We start from the raw sequence: 21,164 nt of genomic DNA, 5'->3' as shown, positions 1-21,164 counted from the left end.
TTGTCCCAGTGGAAACGGTATGGTTGAGAGATTCAAAATGTGATTGGGAGTTACAAGTGATGATGGCTATGTGGGTGTACCGGGTCACTACTAATGAAGTTACTGGATTTTCTCTATTTATTTTGATAAGGGGAATGAATCTCAGGAAAAATTTCAACCATAGATGGTTGAGCAGTGCAGTTGTGGAAAATTGGTCACCTGAGCAAGTACAGAGGAGATTGGTTAAAGAGCACATGGGAAGAAAATCCTCCTATAATTGTGGTGGTAAACTAGGAAACAAATTTTAATGGATGGATGATGTTTTAGATGCTGAACTTCCCCATGATTCAGGTAAAAGTGTAAATTTAGATGAAATTGCCAAAGATGTAGTGGTAACTGAGAATTTGACGTAGAACACAATGCATATTTTCTGGGCATAAGGCCGCAATTATTGCCTGTCTGCAGGACCGGATTCCCAACCTATTCCACTCCACTTTCAGTTTGCGTCTACCCTGTGCCATGAGGGCTTGGCAAAGACAAACCACATGCTCCAGAGTTTCAGCCGTCCTGCCGCACCCTCTGCACCATATTTTATCTGACGTGCAACGCCAGCCTGGCAGATCTTTTAAAAATTGCCAGTCACCAAGTCTGATGGCCATAAAACGTAAGTTTTAGGTGCGAGGAGTAGGTGCAGGACAGATAGGTTGCGTGAGCTAATCGCCCGTACGAGTTCATAATGGCCCATGCGTGTCTACTACGTTTGGCAAGATGGTTTTTATCCATAATGAGGGAACTTATTCGGACGCTTTTCTTAATGTTGGATTTAAATAATGTCGTACTGGGGTTGAGATCCCATAGGTCACCTGCGGAGAGTTCTTGAATGAACTCCTTGAAAAGGCGACCATATGTGTCCCCTGGGCTTTTCTCGAAGATGTCTTGCCAGACTAGTGACTCCAATGAGCCTATGTCTGCTTGTCTGAGTTTATGGCAGAGATTTAGGAATGTGCCAATGCTGGAGACTTCATAGTTTAATAGGCAAATTTTCTAGCCTAATCTGTGCAGCAGAGGCATTTTTGGGCAAACAAAGGACTTTTTTAAATAAATTTTAGTCACGTGTTGGTTTAAATTCGTGTTCAGTTTACCCCTGAAAATCTCATTACCATATGACAGTGTCGGACCAATCTCTGCTCTCATGACCTCTAGTAGAGGGATTAAACTTGGGCCAGACAGTTTTTTGAGAGCTTGGAGAGGGTCACCTGTAAGGTCACAGCATTCGCAGATATCTCCTTACGTTGTTTCGCAAAGTTGCCCCTTGAGTCAAGATTGACCCCTAGGTATTTGTATACACTTCCTACTGCAATGGTCATGTTGTTATACAACCATCCTCCCCCGACTTTTCTTTTTTTTTCCCAAAGGTAACCATTTGGGTTTTCTTTAGGTTAACCTCTAACTGGTTTGCAGCGGTGTAATTGTGTAGTTTTACCAGGAGCCTTTGTAAGCCAACGCGTGTTAGACTGAAAAGCACTAAGTCATCAGCGTAAAGCAGGTTACTTATGGGAACACCACCCATCTTTGGAGGGTGACTATTAGTTTCATCTAAAGTTGTCGTCAAGTCAGCAATAAACAAATTAAAAACAAGTGGGGCCAGCACACAGCCCTGTTTGACACCCCTAGTAGTCATGATTTTCCGAGAGAGATGTGTGCCGGACCCCAACTTCACCTGAACCCATGTACCTGAATGTAACTGAACGATTGCCTCCAGAAGTTTTCGAGGGATTCCCCATCTCCTTAACTTTTCCCATAAAGCTGCCCTGGGGACCCTGTCAAAAGCGGCTTTAAAGTCAACGAAGCAGCAAAAAACAGCCCTAGATGTTAAACAAACTTTATCAACAATGATGGCTAATGTCAATAAGTTAGTCATGGTCCCGGATTTGGCAGTGAAGCCTGTTTGGTTCATTGGTATCAAATTGTTCTCATCTGCCCATGCTCTCAGCTCGTTCAGGAGAATGCTCGCATAATGTTTAGCCTCAATATCCAAGAGAGCTATCAGTCTGTAGTTGTTTGGTGATGAATGGAGACCTGATTTATAGATTGGATGGATTATTGCTCCAAGCCAAGAGTCCGGTACTATCGAGGTTCTAAGGGAGTAATTAAAAAGGTTGGTTAGAAGACCCGACCAGAGTGGTATATTAGATTTGAATAAGTTTGGAGGTAGTCCATAGGGGCCCGGTGCTCCGTCCGCTCTTGCTTTCAACAGGACTTTAGTGACCCTTTCTTGAGTTGTCTGAAGATCGTTGGTGCTGTAATCCAAGCTGCCAATAGACCTGCTCCCACTCTTGCTCGGACTTGTCGGCGCCAACCTGGGCGAACATGCATCAATTGGCACTGTTCCTTCTGGGGACTTAAAGTGATCCACCAAAAAAGCGAACCAGCTAGCTTCTTGGCCTGGCATTTTGAATCCTAACCAAATCATTTTTAAAAACGGCTTCAGTGAAACAAGAAAGAAAACATCGATTACGTTCTCCACAATGCAACTATGAGATAAAGCATTTAATGTTTGATGATTCAATGTCCTTTTCAGTTGTAAGATTAGACCTCGTGCTCCACAATATAAACAATCCATAGGATACAGACTGACACATGAGGTATGAGCAAAAGATAAGAATGTGGGTTGAGCCAAAGCTCACTCTAAGTATATATTCAAAGTATTGGAGTACTGGTACCGGTGGGATCGCAGATACACCGTAAGAGCATTGATGAAACCAGTGTATAAGGCTTGTGTATGGCGCACAACATACAGCCACTCACTCACTCATTCATACATACAGACACAGACGTCACACAGTCACTAGTCACATACAATGCTCATACAGCCATGTATGCACAATGTAACAGACAGATAGGAAAATGGAGAACTGATGGACGGTGTCAGATGGATAGATCCTAAATGGATGCTGGAGAGATGTACGCTTATTATTTAGCCCCAAGGCAGGAAAATTACATTTGAGGTAGAGAAATAAGTGTAGCTTCAATACCCATTCAGTCCTTGGCCTCTGTTGCAATCACTCCTACAGGGTAATAGAATATTTCAGTCTCTGTGCCTATTCCATTATTTGCAGTCTTTGGAAAAATCACCTGTGGGTATCTGCAGTGCACTCGGCATGCTAATTTCATCCATAATACATACCTATATTTATTAAGCACTAAAACGTGTCAAGTTTATGTTTGCCAAATTGATCCATGTATGCCAAGCACATTAATTCAATCCTCGGCTTTCGATGCACAATTTATTGTTGTCATATATATTAATTCAGTTAGTTCACTTGAAGCAAGATATAAACTGCCAGATGTAATTACTTGTTGGGATGTGTTAACTGAACGTACAAGAATAGGAATGTGGTTTATGTAGAGTAATCTGACGACATTTGCGACACTATGCTCTGAATTTAGTAATTTTATCAGATTTAATATCCCAAGAAATATTCCTTTTATTTTTATGATGACAACCCTTTGACTTATTTTGCCTTTTCTCCTTTAGAAGAAATTGTTTTGTTCTTGACCACGTAGTGTGTGTGTTATGGCCCGGGGATTCCAAATGAAAGTGATTGTTGTTGATGATCAATCGATACATAGCAAAGTGGTGAAGGTCTCACAAATCAAAAGAAAGGGGGGCACAATACTAAGGTCCGCATTTGAGAAAGACCCTTCCGCATTGAGTGGACTTTGTTCTAGTCAAATCCCTATGAATTACACAGATGGTTTTAGACTAAGAACGAAGCAGTGCCACCAAATACTAGGAAAGGTAGAGCACATTTTTATCTACCTCCTGTGAAAATCTCTGTGAGGAATGGTGCCAAATGAATTCATTGACTGTACTTTTTGAGCATGATGTCAAATGAATTGACCACTGGGGAAGGGATAGTATTTCGGACCTGAGGAAGGTGGTTGATATTTCTAGTTACCACAGACACGTGCCGGCAATTGATTGAACAAAAGTAAATGCACACCAACTATTTTTTTTGAGTTAACTTTACTTAAATCTCTTGAGAGTTAAGTTAACTCAAAAATAGATGGTGTGCACAATAACCATTTACTTTTTTTGCATCAGGTTTTGTCTATTTTATCATAGCACCCTCAAACAAAAAATGTCATTTGAATCAATTTTAACTATCACGGACAACGGAGCCAACATAAAAGCATACACACCTGAACAAGCATCGGAAATATATGCTTTAATTCACGAAACAGTAACTTTCAATGCACAAGGAGGCCCCATTAACAAACAGTCAACTACAGAAAACCCCTCCGAATTCAGAAACATCAGAGTCAACATCAGCGTCCACTCATTCAACTTTTTTATCCACGGGACACGATTCCAGCCAACCACCAAATATTTCCACCACAAAACAAACAACCGCAAAAGGAAAACACAGAGAGGAAAAAGAAAAATCCAGGAAAATTATAAGGCGTCAGGACAAAGTCTAGTGATAAACATTTGCTCTGTGACATTATCAGAACAACAATTGACTGTTGAACAAAGGTACATCGTTTGTCTCCAAACGTTTTAGAGAATGAAGGAGCTCTATTTCGTTTCATGAGAGCATTAAGATGAAGGCACTTTTTCAATAATGTTGTACCTTTCAAGAAAATCACGGATGATATTGAAATGTACTAAAATCCTTGACAACTAATGATAAATTAATATTCCAATCAGCAGACAATGGTGGAACTTTGGTGGTCATTGACGCAAAACTTTATTCATCTAAAGTAGACAAACACATGAATGATTACGCAACATTCATGAGATTAGTCAAAGGTCTCACAGTTGCATTGCCAAAAGTTCTGTTAACCATAATACAAGAGGCTGAAGATTCGGAAAGGATCAGTTGTTCAACTAAATAATGTCTAACCACGCCAAATCCCACTAGACCAATGTTATATATGCTTATTATAGTTCAAGTGTATCACATTAGTAACAGCGTAATTTCATACGTTATTGGAATGATCTGGTGTTTCAGACACTTTTTCATGATACGCGGGGGCACCATAAGATTCATCTGGACACCTTGGATGTTAGGCATTTGGTTATTGTTGTTGATATGGATGATGCTCTGGATGGAGTAACAGGTGGTTTATCCACTCTCCTAGACACTTTAGTTTGAGTACACTTTTGGAGTAAGGTTGCGTGGTATTTTTTTAGCAACACCCTACAAATTAAAATCATGCATTAGGTATTAAACTACATGAAAGAATATTCTTGCTCACCCACGCACACAAGGCCCTCCACGGCACTGGACCAGCATACCTGAACAGCCGACTCAAATTCCACGCACCCCAAAGGACCCTACGATCAGCCCAGCTTTCCTACGCTGTGGTCCCCCGCACCAGAAAGACTAGATCGGGAGGCCGCTCCTTCTCCTTCCTCGCGGCCAAAGCATGGAACGCCCTTCCGATCCACCTCAGACAGACAACATCGCTCCCCATCTTCGCAAGAAACCTCAAAACCTGGCTCTTCGACAGACCCCCTCCTTGATGGAATGGAACCTGCACCCCCCCAACTCCCCCCCACCCCTAGCGCCTTGAGACCCTTACGGGTGAGTAGTCGCGCTTTAACAAACTCCTGATTGATTGATTGATTGATTGCTCTGGTGGGCCTACATTGGATGCCCCTGTCTATAGGCTGTCACCCTCCCTGGAGTCTTTGATGCTCCTTGACGGGGACGTTTTATATGCAATTATTAGCATCCTAGTTCAATGGATACTAATTTTAACAACGTCTGGACGATGAAAGGCTGACTGAACTTTACAAGACTCGAATTTGCGACCAAGTGATCACAGGCAGGTCTCAGAGGCTGGATATGTGTGTGTGCTATTTATAAAGATAGTAGCGTTGATAAAAAATGTCGATCTTAAATAAAACCATGTCCGTGTTCTCTCCTCGATAACGTGCGGCGAATATTGATAGCACATTAATTAAAGTCAATCGCTTGTCCAACAACGTCATCCTTTTGACACTCCTTAATCTCAGGAATGTTGTTTTGGCAACAAGACAAGAAACCGAACACATTTGTGTTCCAAATACCTCAGGGTGAGTGGCTATTAGAAATTGCCTCTATCTGTTTTTTTGTTTTTTGCATTAGAGAGAGGGCTTTTACAGACGTGAATAAACAGGTACACAATCTTTTAAAGCTGCTATGTCGGTCTCTGAAATAGTTATACACTGCAGGCACACACCGTAAACTGAGCTATTTAACACCGTTCTCACTTCCTTTTATCGACTGCTTGAATGGGAGTGATCGTGATGTATAGTTTACATTTTGTTTTTTGTGGTCGGAGTCAATTCGACCAGTTTCTCACAGTGCAATTGGAAAGATGATATTACATCACAGTACACATGATTTATCTTCAAATATCAATGCTTAATCAAATACTTCCCCCATTCGAGCTCTCCCCACCCTGCCCACCCCACCTCAGTGGTGCCCAGCTAGCAACCAGCGACTAACTGCCACTTGGCACGACAGTCAATCAGTGACACTTATATAGCGCGCTAACTACCCGTAGGGTCTCAAGAGTGCAGAGAGAAGCTGCGGCCTTGTCTGAGTGACGGAGCCATCTTGCCTCTTGACGTCCATGCGTTTGAGCCTTTCAGGAGAGACCCCATTACCATGCAAAAGGAACCGCCTGTGGGGCGCAGGAGGGGGTGGGTTTCGATTATTTGCACAAGCCAGCTGTGTTCCGGAGTCACCATTCCCCTCGCCTCCCACTCCATTGTCCCACTTAATTGAAAAACAGAATGGAATCAACAATCCATTTACCATATAGAGCAGGCGCTGTGCTTAATTTGAGCCGATGGTGGCCACCCGCACTCATTTTTTGAGGGGACCGGATTTATTCTTTCTCAGCAGACGTTTTCCCAGGAGAAAGTAAGGGGAAAGACGGTTGGAGAAAGACTGATAACCCTCAGAAAGAGAGAGACAGCAGCGACCTGCAGGAGTGAGAGAAAAGGGAAGGTACGGCTTTGGTACTCGGCGCGCTGACATTTAACTGCAACGGGCTGCGGGCTTCTAAGCAGAGCTTTCGGCGCCGGCACTCATCCTTTCACAAATTAAGCACTGGCTGAAACTATGCTTCCCAGCCAGTGAATGGTTTGTTTCTGTATATGTTTTCACATTCTCACAGCGAGTGAATCAATATTGTTCTTGTAACAATATAAATCCTATTATCACATTACTCCCGATAAAATGAAGCGCAGCGATGCCAGGAAACCAGCTTCAATGCGCCAAGCGATACGGAACAATAACACGGAAAACAGTGGAGAAAAATAAAAAGATGAAACCTTACAACAAATGCCAGAGCACATATTTTGCATACAAAGCAGATGTTGTGTACACAGATGTATTTGAAGAGAACTCGTAAACAAGGGTCTTAGTGTGAGGGAACTTCAAAACTACCCACACCGGCTTCGATCACCCCTCGTGCTGTAGTATTAAAGCAATACTCACCTTCTTTCCCGTCAGTGCAGGACTGTATTAAATATTTATTTATTTGTATACAGATCCATCACCAGTGGGTGGTCATTTTATGCATATTTTGTGCAATGCGGTCTCAACTAGTAATACATTATTACGTCTGCTTGGTGTGAAAAACGATTAATACGATGTTGTTACTAGTTTTGTTAAATGAATTTACTAGCTGCATTTAGGTTCCCAGTGGTAGTGACACAAAACACTGGTGATCGGAAGCCATATTCACCAAGATTCCAGTGGTTGCCCATTGCATGCCAATGTAAGGCTGGTATTTATGTCTCTGTAGTTAACGAGGCTGCATTGCGGAAAATCAAACATACAAAAAGTAATAGGAGTGCTTGCAAATAGTCTTACCACCGGCAATCACCCAGGAAAGCATTCCAACCCATCTTTTTTTGCCCACCATGCCACCTCAGTTTGGACCCAGCCATATGCAAATCAATGTCGGTCCTCTTCCAGTAGGAACTATCCAGCCTGAACTGCCTGGCCAGGCCCTCCTTGAACCCGAACACAAGAAACCCAAGACCAGTGGCGGCTGACTTGTACTGAGAGTAGTGGGGCACAAAAAAAGTAAGTAGACTTTCCTTCCTAATTTGCTGCGCGACGTCCTCCCCCCTTTGGGTGGCTTATGGAAGCTCCAGGCGCAGCAAACTGCACTACCAATCCTGGCTTTCCTCTCACAGCATGAGAGCAGTACCAGGATTGGATAGGACCAGGATTGGATAGAGCAGGCTCTCTCAGCGCTCCCAAGAGCACTGTAGGCCTGCGCGTTCTCTAACCCAGCTGTCTAAGACAGGTAGGTTAGAGAACTTTAAAATGCACATGTCTGGCTGGCCGACCCAAGATGTCCGGCCACAGAGACATGCATATTTTAAAGAGCACAGCTCTCTGCATTAGCTCCACTCCGTGCTGGCACTTAGCATAGAACTTTGCGGGAGCACCAGTTTCCCGCAAGCACCTCGTCTTGCTGGAATCTAAATGCAGACCACCCCTACTCGAAATAGCTATAAACCCATCTTGCATTCCATATTAAACTTAAAATAAAAGCATTTCCAGTCAATAAGGTGGTGCACATGTATTTGCATAAAATGAGAGCTGCTGAATCAATCCTCTGCAAACTGAATATTGCCTATGAAACAACTTAACTACATTATCTGGTGCTGGCCAGCTTTGTGAACAGTCTTTGCTTTTTTATTATTCAATGTTATCTAGATTGTAGCTGTGTTATTGAGCACATTTCGGTATCCTCACTCACAGTTTGCAGTTCATACGTCAGTCTTAAGGCAGGTTGAGCCGACCTCTCCATTATGTCCCAAGAACAGTTGACTTTGTGATTTTCACTGACACAACTGGGCGGGTCCTCGTGCGACTGAATGAAGGCGCCTTAGTGAGAAGCACTCTTTGCCAAGAGCAGTAGCTTCCAAAAACACAGCTTTTGGAGCGAGTACTGTAAATCTGTGATTAAAAGAAAACACATGACACAAAATAATAATTCTTGGCTTATATTGGAGATTAGTTACTATACATTTGAATATGATCATTCTTCTAACTAGCAATCCTGCTTGTTAGACTGGGATTTTCTGTATTCATCTGTTACAAAATGAGTTTTGGGTTAACACTTTTGTACTGTTATCATTTTGTAGACTTTTTAGGGCTCGCTGCCGGTAGCAGCGCGAAGCGCTGCCGCAGCGAGTATTACAGTCACCGTGCTCACAGCCAAGGGAGTACAGAGCTGTGCACGAGCGGCTATTGGCCTGTGCCCGAGCCGATTGTGCTCTGTGAACGTGCACGTCTCCGGAAGACGTGCTGCGCCCGAGCTGGCTCCAGCTTGGTTTTTTTGGATCCATTTTGCGGCCGACGCAACTAAACGCTGACGTCTTGTTAATCGTTCTCATTGCCCCAACCTGCCACTTAACATCCCCGTGCAGTCCCCTACCCCCACCACCACCTCGTAATGTAGAGCACTGGGATTTATTAAGACAGTCGCACTGCAGGCCCAATACGTTCTCACCGCCTTCTCTGCATCGGAGAGGACGTGGCACCAGCTAAAGAAACAATAGCATAAACTGGAACGGATTTGGTGGTAGATTTCCACATTGCCTTGTGTGCACCGATCGTAAACATGCAGTAAAAATGCTGCGGTTCATTTTCAGGTCTGTAGCCCTTAAATCTTCTTTAGAGAAATTATCCTGCGCCCCACCCTCCATCACTGCTCGTTATTTTTAATCCTTTGGCGTCACTTTTAATGAGCATTTTCCTGTCTCAGCTCAATGACCAATTCATCAACAGCGCGCTTTATCTTTCACAAACGCTTGCTCGGTAGCCCTCTCTTACCCCACTTCTCCTCTCTCCTTCCAGGCACCTTGTCCCTCCCTCATTGCCCCCCTCTCCTTTCAGGCTTCTCGTTCAACCCTCGCTGCTCCACTCTCTCTCCAGGTTTCTTGTCCTCTCATGCTGCTCTCTTCCTCCTCTAGGCCTCACGTCCCTTCTCTGCTCCTCTCTCTTCCTCCAGGCCTCTCGTCCCTCCCCCTCTCTCTGAAAGTCTCTCGTCCCTCCCTCGTTGCTCTCCTCTCGATCCAGGCTTCTTGTCGCTCACTCGTTGCTCCCTTCTCCCTCCAGGCTTCTCATCCTCCCCTGCTGCTCTCTTCTCACTCCAGGCCTCTTGTCCCCCCTCTGCAGCTCTCCACTCCCTCCAGGCCTCTCGTCCCTCCCGTCTCCCTCCAAGCCGCTGGTCCCTCTCTTGTTGCTCGTCTCTCCCTCCAGGCTTCTCATCCCTCTCTTGTTGCTCCCCTCTCCCTCCAGGCTTCTTGTCCTCCCATGCTGCTTGTCCTCCCATGCTACTCTCTTCTCCCTCCAGGCCTCTCGTCATTTCCTTCTCCCTCCAGGCTTCTCATCCCTCCCTTGTTGCTCCCCTCCCCCTCTGCTTAATTTGAGCCGGTGGTTGCCGCACCCAGGATAATGTGCAGCATGGATAAATACTAATAAGGTCCCAAAGGCGAGACTGATTGCATTGCAAATGCTTGTGTTTGGGCTGTTCCCATTGTTTGAGTTGCTGCTTTTAAGCTTCTCCCACTGTTGATTAATTGTGGTAGACTGTTGCCTTATTTGTTGTTTTTTAAGGAGGGGGGCTCTGCTGCACAACCATTCAACAACAACTGGTTCAAATATGTTCTCTCAATGTTTCAAGCTTTATTACAAATGTCACAAAAAGAGGTTAATATTTCACTTCTGGTCTTGGATTTTCGTCACAATAAAATACACTGAACATAATCTTCACAAAAGTTATTTACAAAAGTTTAGGGTATTGCCATTAAACATTACAATAACTTTTATTTAAGTATTAATTATAAAAAAAAATGCTATTGTTATTTGTAATATCAATACAGCTAAGTCACGTAAATGCAAAACATGTTGCATTACAAATGCTATAGGTGTCACATTTGCAAAAGTTATAGCTATTGGCATTGTAAATGACAAAGCTATTAATTTTGCTATTTTCAAAACCAACACATAAATACAAAATTTGTCATTTACAATACCAATAGCTCAAACTTTCCTAATGCGAGACCTATTGCATTGCAAATGCTTGTTTAAAAACAGCAAATGTTTTGACAATGACATTGGTGGATGCTATTGTGGGCGTGGTGTCGTTTTGACAAAGACACTGACTAGTGGATGCGATTGGGGTGTAGTTTGTTTTGACAAATACATTTATTGGTGTATGCTGTTGTGGGTACGGTGTTGTGGTCCCTGTGTTGTTTTGACAAAGATATGATGGCTGCTGTTGTGGCACAGTCATTTTTTGACAATGACATTGGTGGATGCTGTTGTGGGCGCAGTGTGATTTTGACAGTAACATTGATCGGTGGAGAATGCATGACGTTACAATGTATACATTTACAACGCAGTTTTTACACTGCAACATCTCTTACACCTCATACATTTACATCACATACCATTACAACAAATTTTTAAAACTACATTTACAACGCATTCTGTTACATCGCATTATACCTTTACAACGCATACCATTACAACGCAAACCATTACATTGCATTTAAGGTAAGTGTTGCATAGTGTAGGGGTAAAAATTACTATTCACCTCCAAGGGGTGCAACAGTTGGGTAAGTGTTGGATAGTGTAGGGGTACTATGCGTTGTAATGGTATGCGTTGTAATGACATGCGATGTAATGACATGCGATGTAATGCCTGCATAGTAGTGACATGCATTGTAGTGTCATGCGTTGTAGTGACCTGCAATGTAATGGCCTCATTGTAGTGACATGCGTTGTAAAGGATGTTGCGATGTAATGACTGCGTTGTAAATGTAGTGCGATGTGATGACTGTGTTGTAAAGGTTGTTTCCCATCGGTGGATGTTGTTGTGGGCGCAGGGCTGTTTTGACAATGATATTGGTGGATGCTGTTGTGGGTACGATTTCAGTTTGACAGCGACATTGGTGGTGCTTGCTGTTGGAGCCTACCTGATTGTAAGCTGCGCTGCTGCCTCATAATTCCATCTGATGTGTTCTGTAGCAGCCAGCGTTACTGTCAATTGCAGTTTGGGTCCCACCACAGGCGTTTATTTCATGTTTGAGGTCCTTTACACTGAGAGGCAACCAACTCAAGGTTTAAAGAAGTGGTAAAAATCTGACTACTTTAATAGTCATTTACATTACACCACGGCTTTGGATGATACATAGACTGATAGATGTTCTGGACAATAGACTGAATGACAAAGAAGGCAGGCCATTGTGACGATCACTAAAATGCAGGGTGACTAGAATATAGAGTTCCGTCTTGATAGTACCTTTCTAAGAAAAAGAACACATTGATTTCTAGATGTCATTATTATAATATTAATTATTTGTCTTTTAGCTAGAGCGTCATACTCCACTACTGCCTTCTCTAAGCGCTTTGTTTGACAGATGTTACTATTGCTCGATTTAATGGTACTTAGTTTACCTAATTTGGAAGGGTGGAGGGCTGAGATGGCCTCTCTGGGATTCGAACGTGTGTCCTGCAGATCACCACATTTGTCAGCATTGAGTGTTTAAGCCACTGACCCATCCTGTTAGCATGGCATCCTTTTAAATGTTGTAATTTATGCCGGCTAAAGTGGACCAATCCGGTGTGATCTGCATTTCTGTGAGTGTTAACTTCTACTAACTGTTGCCACTTTATTACAATATTCAGTGTCGTATCTCCTTCTTACATCAGACAATGTAGTATTTTGTAAGAGATTTCATTTATTTAAATGGACTGTCTCGTGGTCCATTTTTCTTGGGTCATGAAACTGGCCTACCTACCTTCCCTCCAAGGGGCTTTTCCTGGATTTCACGTTTACCCCCCCCCCCCCCCCCCCCCGGTTGGGGAAACAAAGCTTTTCAATGAACTTAATATTGTTGGAGTGGTGAAATGGTATCTTTTATTTGTTCAAGTAGTGATATTCTAATCTTTGATTCTAAAATGCTATTCTTTGTTCCAATTTTACAGTTTACAATGGGCGAGGTAGGCCAAGAATCGAAGGAGTCTTCCAATAAAGGGAGCAGAGGTGCCCTAAACGGTGAAAAAGCCAATCTGGGACAATGGGGAAGAGCCTGGTAAGTTGCCCCTTTGAGACAGAGGGGGCCGAGTTAGCATTGTCTTAGTTTATGTTTAAAAGCTGTATATCTCCTTTCTGTAACATGAAACAAACAATAATGCCAGAGTGACCCTGGGAAGGATGACACTGCAGTCTCAGCTAATGGAAGATCCCAGATAGAGTATACATTGGATGACATTCATGCTTGGGATGGAGGTTTTAATGTAAACATTTTGAAGCAGAAACACTCTTGGTGTAAAATGTTATTGACCACTTTTTAGAGCTAAACACGAAATTTGAAATATGAAAACACTAAGGCATAGATAAATCAAGGTAAAATCCGCTCGCAAAGGAGCAGATTCTCAGAATCTGCCCCTTTGCGACCGGTATTTTTGCATTTGGGATGCATCATCCCAAATGCAAAAATCGCAAATTAAGAAATCGCAAAATTGCGATTACTTGCATTAAGGAATCTCAAATTGAGATTCCTTAAATGCAATGCATTAAAGTTTTAAAAATAGCGATTTCGCTAATAGGGATCGCAAATTACCATGAAGTTAAACTTCATGGTAATTTGCAAAAACTTTGAAAAATGCACTAAAGTGCATTTTTCAAAGTTTCATGTTGCGCACACACATGCCCTAAGGGCATGTGTGTGCGCAACATATGTGCACAGATCAATTTCAGGGGTGCAACAGGGTGTCCTTTTGACACCCCTGCACCCTTGAAATCGCATTCTCAATTTGCGATTCCCTAATTGCGATTCGCAAATTGAGAATGTCTTCCCATTCATTGCTATGGGCCTCTAGGCCCATAGGAATGAATGGGGAGGTATTCCTTAATTGCGGCTCGCAATTTGCGAGTCGCAATTATGGAATTTTAAGAAATCGCTTTATTTTTAGTGATTTCTTCATGCATTGCATTTTGCTATTCCTTAATAGCGAATCGTTAGTTTTAGCTATTAAGGAATAGCAAAATGGGTTCTTGATGCATCTGGGGGAAAGCTTATTGCAGCTCAAATCATCATCTTCAACACTATCCGTGCTGCCGTCCGCCTGACTTCATTGCTTTGGCGTACATGGTGTGATAGCAAAAATGGTCCGCTACGTTGCATATACAGGCAAATATATGGATTTAAGAGACCAAATCAATGTATGTCTAATTGTATTGATGAAGATTTCAAATGCAGTGTGGAATTTAGTAAAATGTACTTGAACACTGCCGCAGCAAACTGTTAATGTCCTGCGAAGGATAGTTCTGAGTCGCAAGCCCGGCCGAAACGTCTGTATTTCAGGCACAAAATTCTTCATAGGCTGACAGGCACGGATGGCATATGCAAAATGTATTCGCTCGGCTCATTTTCATTTCTTTTACAAGGAAGTTGGGGAGAGTAGTTGGCCTAACTGCTAGGGCGCTTGACCTCGGACCTGGGGAACTGGGTTCGAGTCTCGGTAACGAAGCCAAAACCTCCTGTGATTCTGGGCAACTTAATCTCCCCGTGCCTAAAAAATGAAAGTGTGTCCTCATATAACGTAACTGGAAAATATGTAAAGCGCTCAGATACCTGATTCGGTTCGGGTCTGGTTCGCGCTATATAAAAAAAAAAAACTCTGCGAAGTTAGCAGATAAAAATGTCCCTTTTCATCTGCTCCCTGTGTCAAGGACATGGACTTTTGTCCAGGCCTTCAGTATATGTAACAATCTTACGAAATAAAGACTTTGTGGCTTAGAACTAGTGCCAGGACCAAAGTTCTCCTTTCTCTCCAGTGTGAGCACAGAGTTCCTCTACACAGATGTTTTTCACATAAGGCTCTATATACTCTGTTAACAGTTTCAGATTAAATCTTTGTGTTCCCTCATGGATTTGAAGCGCTGATAACAGCGCCTCTGCATGACGGCCACAGAGAACCTACCTGAATCCGCCTCCCCAAGTTCAGAAAAATATTTCAATTTAAAAACGAAAATACATACTTTGGATTCATCCAGCATAAAAATTCATACAGTGATGGCTGTGCCTCATCTCTGGAAATGCAGAACAGGCAAACTGCACCAGCATCAAAGTCCATATGATGCTGTACACCTACCAGTGACTATCCCCCAGATTCATCATTGTCCACTTTTGCGAGTCCTTAATAGCGATTATTAAGGAATCGCTATTAAAGACTCGCAAAACAGGATTCATGTAGAAATTGCAATATTATTTGCGATTTCTACAGCTTCCTTATTTGCGATTAGCAAATTGCTAATCGCAAATAAGGAAGGGCACCCCATTCATTCCTATGGGCTTAAAAGCACTTAGGAATGAATGGGGAGTCATTCCTTATTTGCCATTAGCAATTTGCTAATCGCAAATAAGGATGCGATTTCAAGGGTGCCAGGGGTGTCCAAAGGACACCCTGTAGCACCCCTGAAATGTAAATGTAGACTGATGTTGCGCACACACATGTCCAAAGGACATGTGTGTGTGTAACATACAACTTAGAAAAATGCACTAAAGTGCATTTTTCTAAGTTTTCGCTATTTACCACAAAATCAGACTTCGCGGTAAATAGCGGATAAAAATAGCGATTTCGCAATTCTAAAATGTTTCATGAATTGCATTTAAGGAATCTCAAATAGAGATTCCTTAAATGCAATTCCTCGCAATTTAGCGATTTCGCAATTTGCGATTTTTGCATTTGGGGTGATGAATCCTAAATGCAAAAATTGTGCTCGCAAAGAACCAAATTCTCAGAATCTGGCCCTTTGCGAGCCGATTTTCCGTTGATGAATCTGGCTGCATGTCTCTCTGTAGCATCTAGGTGGTAGTACGTCCGCTTTTTCATCAAGCGCGGTCAATAATTAGGTACTCCCACAGATGAGTGATGTATTGGGCTGCTTTACCCTCTACAAGCGAGTAAATATTCACAAGCGAAATAAAAACCACAAACAGACACACAAGACTCCGCCCAAGATGTTACCAGCACTGCTCTAGCAACAAAGTCCAGACTGTGAAATCTTCACTGGCATGCCGAAAGTAGGGACATTAGGATTGCTGCTGTCGGGTTTGATGAGAGGCATTCAGGCCAAAAGTACTCTTTTTGTCTTTGACACACATTAGTAGCCAAAGATCTCGTAAAAAAGAAACCATCGCCTAAAATGAAAAATATCTTTTTACATCTTTTACATGCTTAAAATACCACCATCAGGAATTTGAATTTGAGTTAAAAACCCATGCATTTTAAAAGACCCCTCTTTAAACATTAGAAAGACTTTTTCATTCACAGGTTGCTTTTACGTGGCGGTGTCCACGTTATTTCTAAATAGTTAGGTTACTTACTCACAAAGTGCTTGGTCTCTTCCTGCCCACATTGTCTCAGCAATAGTGTACACCTTCCACATGAAAGACACCGGAGGGCCTTCCTTCTGGCCACATCAGAGATAGCGGACATGGCCCGATTATGCCTCCAGGGAGTGAACTAATGGTGGCCCTAAGAGTAAAATCCAGAGACGATCCCACAACCAGCTCATACAAGTATCCAGAGCACCACCTCAAATAAAGCTATCCCCCAGTCTGAGCAGCCACCCAGCGAATGTCCAAACCCCAGCGGCTGAAAAGATAAAGGCACTTCAGAGACTCCATATTTAAGGTGCAAGTCACAAATTTGCATTGCGACCACATCCTGCTTGACCCCTCCTTCTCTCTCTTTATGGGTCTCTATGCTCTGTTCTGGAATGACAAGGCTCCTATAGATGACAGTCTTGTTCCTTTCTACTGCTGTAATGGCGGCCGTGGTGAGGAAGCCTCAACTTGCTACCTGAACTGGCCACTCGGATTATTGTTCCTTCATTAATGGAGAAACAACCTATGTCATGGTCAGAAGTCTAAAGACCTTTTGAGTTGTTACCAGGTCTGGCCTGCTTTCAGTCAACACGAATGAGCACAAATTCAGGAGCTAGTAAGATGTTCTCTGTTCTAAGGGGCTGTAGCAAGCTGGCTCTTTATATAGTGGACCAAAATGAGGTACACTGCATAAAGAGTTCAGGCAAACTCCAAAGTAAATACAGAGGCACAAATGACACCCCAAATTCTCTCTTTTGTCGTAGCGTGGGTGAGCAATTAGGCATAGACCCTAATCTGGGTTTTCTTGTCCAAGCACGTAAGGTTGCAGCAACATGTTATGGTCTGCTTAGACTCTTGAGGAAGGTCCTGGCTCTTCTTCCCTTTGAGGCCTGCTGGTCCAGGCTCTTGTTCTATCGCGTCTGGACTTTTCGAATGCAGTCTATTTGGGTGCACCACAGAGTACGATCAAAGTCCTACAAATCGTTCAGAACTGCGCAGCCCGACTTCTCATGGACATCCCTAGACGCAATACTGCCAAAGCGGAAAGCGACAGCTGCACTGGCTTCCAGTGCAGGAAAGGATTTGGTTCAAGGCCATGTGTATGGCCCACAGTTCTATTACTGATAACGGTCCTGCTCTGCTACGTCCTATGGTCCATCAGTACAAGAGCATTCGGCCTTTAAGATCGAACCACAAAAAACTGTTGACAGGCCCTAGGGTATAACGGACACGTATGGGTGGACGTCGTTTTTCATTTCATGCAGCGAAATTTTGGAATCAGCTCCCCGATGCTATCTGGCTCGAATCGAATCATCGCACCTTTAGGAAATTGTTGAAGACCTTCCTTTTCCCTTGAATGATGAACTGCGATGTTGGTCTGAATGCGTTGGGATGCCTCCGGGTAGCCATGCGCAATATAAATGTGTATTCAATTCAATTCAATTCAATATCAATGCTAAGCATTTATTCACACACTCAAAGGCAGTAAATGAGAACACACTAAATAAAGAAATCCAGCACCAATTTATAAAAAATAACACATACTTTTAGATAAATTTAGATACCAAGATCATCGGGTAAGTACTCTTCAAATTATGAATTTTTACAGTTTTCAAAAGTGGATTTTCTGGATTGGTAATGTTATACTATGAAGAAAAACATGTATTACAATCGGGAACTTACAAGAGTGTTTTTCTGGTCTTAGGTGAGTATGGGACGTTGTCCAAGGCCACACCAAAAGGCAACTCAAGAGGCTGTGGGGTGTCCGGGTGTCACGGCGTCGGGTGTCCCATTCACTTCAGTGGGAGAACGGTCTGGTCACAAAGGTTGCAAGCTGGGACTGGGGGACCCTGAGATCATCAGACACCCAGGGACACCCTTGGTCCACTACTCCTCGGGCTGTGGGGATCGGGTGCAGCGGGATCTTTTGGGTCGCATTCCGGTGCAGGAGTCTCTCGCGGTTGGAGGGGCCTGAAGAAAGAGGCGGCAGGTGGCGACTGGAAGTCCAGTCTGGGCAAACCCAAGCTCTGCACAATGCTTGTGTAGTTAGCGTATGATCTTCTTGCACTTGGATGTCTCACATGCCAAACAGGTTGACTGCTAGTGCACCGGAGACTAGTAGAAGTTACACACCCAATGCATTTAGGCAATATTGGAAGGGCTCTATTTCTTCATAATATGATTCCCCCATACTCATTCTTAATATGATCTGATTGAGAAAGCTGAGTCAACACTACTTGAAGTCAAGTCCTATGCGGAAGTTGATCCATTACAGAGTTCTTTTGTAAGTTGGACAAACTTCTGGAAGACTGACTTCAACGGTTTCAGAGAACATGTCATTGGTTCCGGACCTGACAGTGGACTGGAGTGTATATGCAGAACATGTTTATCTACAGCAAAACATCCTACACTTTCTTTATTTTCTGTTAAAGAGACCCTTGTGGAGTTTAGATTCTCAGCCTTGTGTACATTATAAAAGTTATTTCTTAATAAAAATGGGATGTGGGGAGCAGAGCCAGCCACACTGTAGGAAGTCTGCCATCTTTGTTGCCTCCAGCCCAAGCACTGGTATAGGGGTCCCAAGTGCTGGCAAGAATGTTGGAACATTTGAAGCTGTTGTCAAGGAGGGGAACCAGAGGCATCCCACGAATCTTACTTTGTAGTCCCTGTAGAGGGCTCCAGCTCCTCTGCAACCGAGGATAAAGAGGCCACTTCAGCGACTTACGAGAATACAAAGATAGCACCTCTTAGTACTGCCGAATTTGTCAGACTTGGGTCCGTTCCAAGGCAACTCGAGCAGTGTTTTGGGGACAGCACTCTTGCAGGAACCTGCTGCGATGTACCAAGAGCATTTATCAACTGTTGTGTGGGGCTGTGACATTGATGAGAAGTTTCTTTTAAGAATTAGTGACAATATTTCTTGCAGACAGCTGCATTGTGAAGGTGAAACAGGTTTTGAACATATCAGATCTGGTAATGTTATATTATCTCTAGATGTGTTGCTTTTAAACATAATACTCTTGTGGAAAAGACCCCTACACCAACTAACAGTCCAGACCTCGTTCTTAAGCCTTCATGTTGATATCCGCATCAGTACACGAAATTCAAGGATTGCCTCTGTGTCCGAGTTGACATATTTTCATGATGCTCATACGCCAAGAGCAATCAAAAGAGCAAACACACCATACATTACACAAACGACATCATGGGTGCGCCTAATGGCTACACTGTAAATAACTATATGTATAAATATGGATCTGTTCAGTACTGTGAGAAAATCTGGAGGAATTGACAGCGTTCTATATTCTGTTCTTGTGGGTGAGCAGCTACATCAGGAATAATAAATCAGAGAGTAAAATTGCTGCTGCACCGTTTGTGTTGGAGTCTCCAGGAGTAAATAAAACAGTAGTTGCAATTTTATTATACAGACTTTCTTTTGGTTCTTCAGTTGTTGTCATTCTGTAAAGAGGCGGATGACCTGTTTGGAATAGTACAGTAACCTCCTGGCTCTCATGTTTGCAGGGAGGTGGACTGGTTCTCCTTGGCAAGCGTCCTCTTCCTGCTGATGTTCGCCCCTCTCATCGTGTACTTCTTCATCATGTCCTGTGACCAGTTCCAGTGTTCTGTGACCCGCCCCATCATGGATGTCTACACCAGAGCGTCCCATCTCTCGGACATCTGGAACAGGACTCCACTTCTGAACTGGAGAGCCGCAAACATCTATTTTGTGTGGGTTACATTTCAGGTAAGTGCTTCAGTGGGAATTACAACTTAATTACTCAGCTGGCAATAATCTTTCAAAGAGAAAACTGCATTTTATGAGCTTACTCATCTACACAGGTCATTGTATGTGCAGAACTAGCCTAGCCTGTAGGGTATGTCTGTTGTTTTGGGAGTGGGTTCTACCGCAATATGCTGTCAGAATTCATAATCCGCACCTGAAGTGCAAATGCCAGCTATGTATGATGTTGTGTATGATGGTTAAAGCTCTAATACAGGTCCTATAATGCAAAGTACTTTTCGCTAAAAAGCCAAGCTAGGCTTCTTACATAACACTGAACCACTCAGAGACTAAGAATAAAATATTGGCTTGGAATTGTAAAATATGGATTTTAATCATCATTCTGGTGGGAGACAAAGAGGAGGGTACAAGTAAAGTTTGCAGCAGAGAATCTCCTATTCGCCATCACTTCCCTACTCCTGTAGCATCTGTTTGTTCTTTTACCTCCTTGTTGCTCCTTGTATGTGTGACATATAAGACACATTCCTGGTCTGCCTTAGATCTAGTGTTTGTATCCAGTGACAGTAGTGTGTGATATACTTAGCTGGCTTTCTTTAATGTGGAATAAACTCTGATAACTTAAAAATATATATTTGGAACGCCTCCCCACCACTAAAAAAAATCCCTTCTGTAAATACTTTCAAATGATTGCCTACCTATATGTAATTGAAAGTTAGAAATCTAGGGATACTTTTATACTGCGAACCCATGCTCAATATCCTAGTTAAAACACTGGTCAAGGATGATGACCAGCAGCTCTTCGTATAGTATTGGATCCTCGCATGACTCTCAACCAGCCCCAGGTGGAGCTGATAAGAGCTCATTATGGCTCGCCATAACAATTACAGCATCAAATATATATGGCTGCAGATTAATATAACAGGATACAGTAACTACAATGCATGGCAGCCAGAACATGTTTGCACATTTGTAAACACAAGCACATAAACCTACCTAAAAGTGCTCCGCTAT

The 21,164-nt window shown here is 43.0% G+C and overlaps 1 protein-coding gene across 7 annotated transcripts in view; it reads left to right on the top strand.

The window, feature by feature from the left end:
• LOC144807225 (7-dehydrocholesterol reductase-like) overlaps window positions 1–21,164 on the top strand; it is a 195,532-nt gene that overhangs the window by 146,455 nt on the left and 27,913 nt on the right. For all 7 annotated transcript variants that reach the window (XM_078673082.1, XM_078673075.1, XM_078673076.1 and 4 more), the window contains 2 exons: window positions 13,002–13,108; window positions 19,934–20,156. In XM_078673082.1, coding sequence (XP_078529208.1) covers window positions 13,008–13,108; window positions 19,934–20,156 — 324 coding nt within the window. In that variant the 5' untranslated portion in view covers window positions 13,002–13,007. The remainder of the gene's footprint in view (window positions 1–13,001; window positions 13,109–19,933; window positions 20,157–21,164) is intronic.

The sequence above is a fragment of the Lissotriton helveticus genome, unplaced genomic scaffold (assembly GCF_964261635.1).
Source record: "Lissotriton helveticus unplaced genomic scaffold, aLisHel1.1 SCAFFOLD_859, whole genome shotgun sequence".
NCBI lineage: Eukaryota > Metazoa > Chordata > Amphibia > Caudata > Salamandridae > Lissotriton > Lissotriton helveticus.
The sequence above is the reverse complement of the archived record's forward strand: the minus strand, read 5'-3'. Positions and strand labels throughout refer to the sequence as shown.